The 3,502-nt window shown below is 60.5% G+C and overlaps 1 protein-coding gene across 1 annotated transcript; it reads right to left on the reverse strand.

Annotated features, from left to right (window-relative positions):
- Window positions 1–1,169: 1,169 nt before the first annotated feature.
- Window positions 1,170–3,199, reverse strand: LOC135817050 (uncharacterized). Its single transcript, XM_065330150.1, has 2 exons — window positions 1,775–3,199; window positions 1,170–1,676 (listed from the first exon to the last, which is right to left on the reverse strand). The coding sequence occupies exons 1-2, from the start codon at window positions 3,197–3,199 to the stop codon at window positions 1,170–1,172; spliced, it is 1,932 nt and encodes a 643-aa protein (XP_065186222.1).
- Between the last annotated feature and the right edge of the window lie 303 nt (window positions 3,200–3,502).

Below are 3,502 nucleotides of genomic sequence, written 5' to 3' on the forward strand. Positions count from 1 at the left end.
CCCCGGGCAGGGTAAAAAAAAAAGTTAAAAAACTACTACTAACTACTACCTGTTAGATAATCACGACCGCCCCAACTCACTCCCGGACACGCACTCGCAACAACGTCCACAACGAGTTCTTTGGCGAACAGTGTTCATGTAATTATTGGAGAAGAAGCAGAGAATGTGGGAGAGCGAAAAACACAAGTTTGTTCCACGGCCAACTCTAAAAAAAACTAACTGGAACTGACGTAGTTCTTCGTTTTACGCACTGTACGCATGAGAGCACGCCAGTTGCATGCCAGCGCGCAAGCGAGCAATAGATGAACATGAAACGGACACCAGAAGTAAAAGGATCTGGCGGTGGCACAAAGTCAAAGGGAATGTATTACATGTCGGGAGACCATCAATGAGCCATGGTAGCCGGCGGGTGCAACAAGGAATGTAAGACAGAAGTTAGAGCAACGAATACCACGCATGCTCTCACATCACCCCTTAGTGACTCATGTCACTACCGAATAGCTACAACATAATCATGACTATCGAGCAGGTCGCACGAGCGTAGACCGGGCGCGCAATGATGGGCCTGCAGCAGGCGGCGGCGGCGTGACCGGGTCAACGCTCAATACCAGAGACGGAACACGGCCCGACTCGGCTTCATCGCTGGCACCCGGAGCGACGGGCGGCGGCGGCGGCAGATCGTCCCCGGCGGCACGGCTTAACAAGTCGACATTCACGATCTTGTCACGGCCGGTGCTGTCGACCCGATGAACCACCACCGTCGAGGGGCCCACGATCGACATAACTTGCCAACCAGGCTAGTACGGGGTTAAGCGCTTCTGGCAGCGCTGAGGCCGTCGAAGCATGACCGCATCGCCAACAGTCAAGCGGCTCGGTGTCGGCTCGTCGATGAAGTCGAAGCGGCCGAGCGCAGACTCGATGTAGTCTCGCATCGCCGCTGCCCGCTGCTGGAGGTCGTCTACCCATGAGCCAGCCAAATACGAGTGCTGAGGCCGATCCACGACCAAGCCACAGGGATGCCAACCAACCATGGCCTCCCTCGGGGAGACGTTGGTGGCGCTGTGTGGCCGGATCCGATAGTAGTACAGGAGCATCGCCAGCTCCTGTTCCCAGTCGTGCGCCTCATCCAGAACCTTCCGCACTAGGGTCAACAGGGTTTGGTTGAACCTCTAAGCCACGCCTTGCGACTGGGGATGACGTGCTGCGCCGTAGCAGACATGAACGCCGAACGCCTCGTAGACGGAAGACATGACAGCGTTCTTGAACTCTGTGCCGTTGTCGGATCGAACCACGCGAGGAGGACCCCACCGAGAGCACACGTTGACGTAAGCTCTAGCCACACAGATGCCGTCATGACGCTTGAGGGGAACCACCTCGACCCACTTGGTGAATGCATCCACGCATACCAACACGCAGTGGTAACGCCCGGACCAGTTAACGCCGAGCTCGAGGGTATCGATGTGCACCACATCCCAGGGGCCGTTGGCTGATACCGGACGAGTGAGCTCGGTCGCCTCTCCGCGGCGTGGGTTGGCGGCTGGACAGCTGCTGCATCCGGACACAAACGCTAGGCAGGGCTGTCCCATGCCCAAGAAATGGCACTGGGATCGAAGCAACTGCCACGTCGCCTCCCAGCCACTATGGCCAGACACCTGGTGGGCTGCACGCACGGCCCGCTCCTCCAGCGCAGCAGGAAGCACAGGAACGCACTTGACGTCGTTCGGCGGAAGCTTGACGCTGCGCTGTAAGACGCCGTCTTGAACTTGCAGCTGACCGCGGATGTTCCGGAAGCCGCTGTAGGCGGGAGGTCGTCCCCAGCGATCACTGCGGCCTTCACTGCCTGGAGTGCACCATCGTCCTCCTGCCCGGCCAGGATCTCGGCCATCGACTGACTCGGCATGATGGCGAGGCTGGCAGCAACATCCGTCGCGCTGTTATCCGATGTGCAGGCCAGCCAGGACGTCGGAACGCGCGTGAGCTGGTCGAAGAGGTTCTGTTCTGACGGAACCCAGTCCACCTCCACGTCAAGGCGAGCTGTGGCGACGATGTCGTCAATGATCTGCAACCGACGCTTGACGAGCAGCTCGTGGAGCCCGCCAACCTTCACGCGGCGCTCGTTCCCGAGGATCTGACGAAGCCAGCCATGCACGGTCTTGGAATCCGTGTGGAGGCGGATCTTCCGAGCAGGCCAATTGGCAGCCGCGTTGAGGCCCTTGATGACGGCGTCCAACTCAGCGATGTTGATATGCCGTTTGTCGTCAGCCGGGCGCAGCCAGCTGCGGTCCTCGATGACCTCGCCGTTGACTTGCACCACGACACCCAGCGCCATTCCCGACGCATCGCACCACACGTGCCACTCCGTTGCGGTGTCATGCTGCACCGACCATACGCCACGCACCGGATCGTGCTCGTTGACTTGGGTCTGGAGGTCGCGGCAGAGCTGCAGCAGACGAGGTGGCACGGCGACATCCCAGCCGACGGATTCGCCGATCATCCGCTTCAGCCAATTCGTCGTCGGTCGCAGCCACGCACAGACGGGGTAATGGCTGACGAGCTTGCCACACCAGCTGAACACGGCGCGCTTGGTGGGCGCCTCCGGTAGCTGCAGGCAGACGTCACGGCGACGTTGCCAGTTGATCGTGCCGTCTTGAGTCGAGAGCTGGAGGCCCAGCACCCGAGCAGTAGGGAGCTTCTCGGCAGGCTTGCACTTCAGGCCGTAGCGCTCGAGCTGCTGGATCGTGGCCGCCACTTGGGAGTCCGGCACACGCAAGTCGTCGACATAGTTGTCCACGCCGTCGAGGTCTTTGGTCACCCACTTCACGACCATGTCGAGGATCTTCGGCGCGACGTTGAGGCCGAACCCCATGCGCGTCATGGCAAACAACTCTCCTTGCCACACGATCGCTTGATAGCGGTACAGACGGGGAGCCATCCGGATCTGGAGGTACGCCTTGCTCAGATCAAGGAGGGCGCTATCACCGTCCTCGAGTCGCCACTCGCGCAGCTTCTGGCCGCAAGCCGGCGCATCCAGGCCTGGGTGCGACACGAGACACTCATTCAGAGCGCGGTAGTCCAAGCACGGCCGCACGGGAGTTGACGCCTTGTGAGCCTGGTCGACAGCCATCAGTGGAAGAACACAGGCCGGTTCACCGAACGCTTCACGGTCGTACGGGACCAGCCAGCCGTGCTCGCGCCACATCTGGACCTCCTTGACGAACTGCTGCTCTTACTCTGGGTTGAGTTTCTTGCGCGGATATTCTCCAACACCAGAACCAAGAACCAAGAGGACGAGACGGCTCCGTGTCGGCTTTCCATCGCCAGGTGGCTTCCCAGAAGCCTAGGTCGTCACGCCAGGTTGCCTCAATGTCGTCCATCCGCAGCGTGACCTGACCATCGCCGTCGCTGACCGAGATATGCCGTGACAGCTTCTCCGTGGCAGCCGCCACGCCGGCCGAGGCGACGTCACGTGCGGGGCCGAACACAACGGACGATAACTGGCCTC

This window comes from Sycon ciliatum, chromosome 5 (genome assembly GCF_964019385.1).
Source record: "Sycon ciliatum chromosome 5, ocSycCili1.1, whole genome shotgun sequence".
NCBI lineage: Eukaryota > Metazoa > Porifera > Calcarea > Leucosolenida > Sycettidae > Sycon > Sycon ciliatum.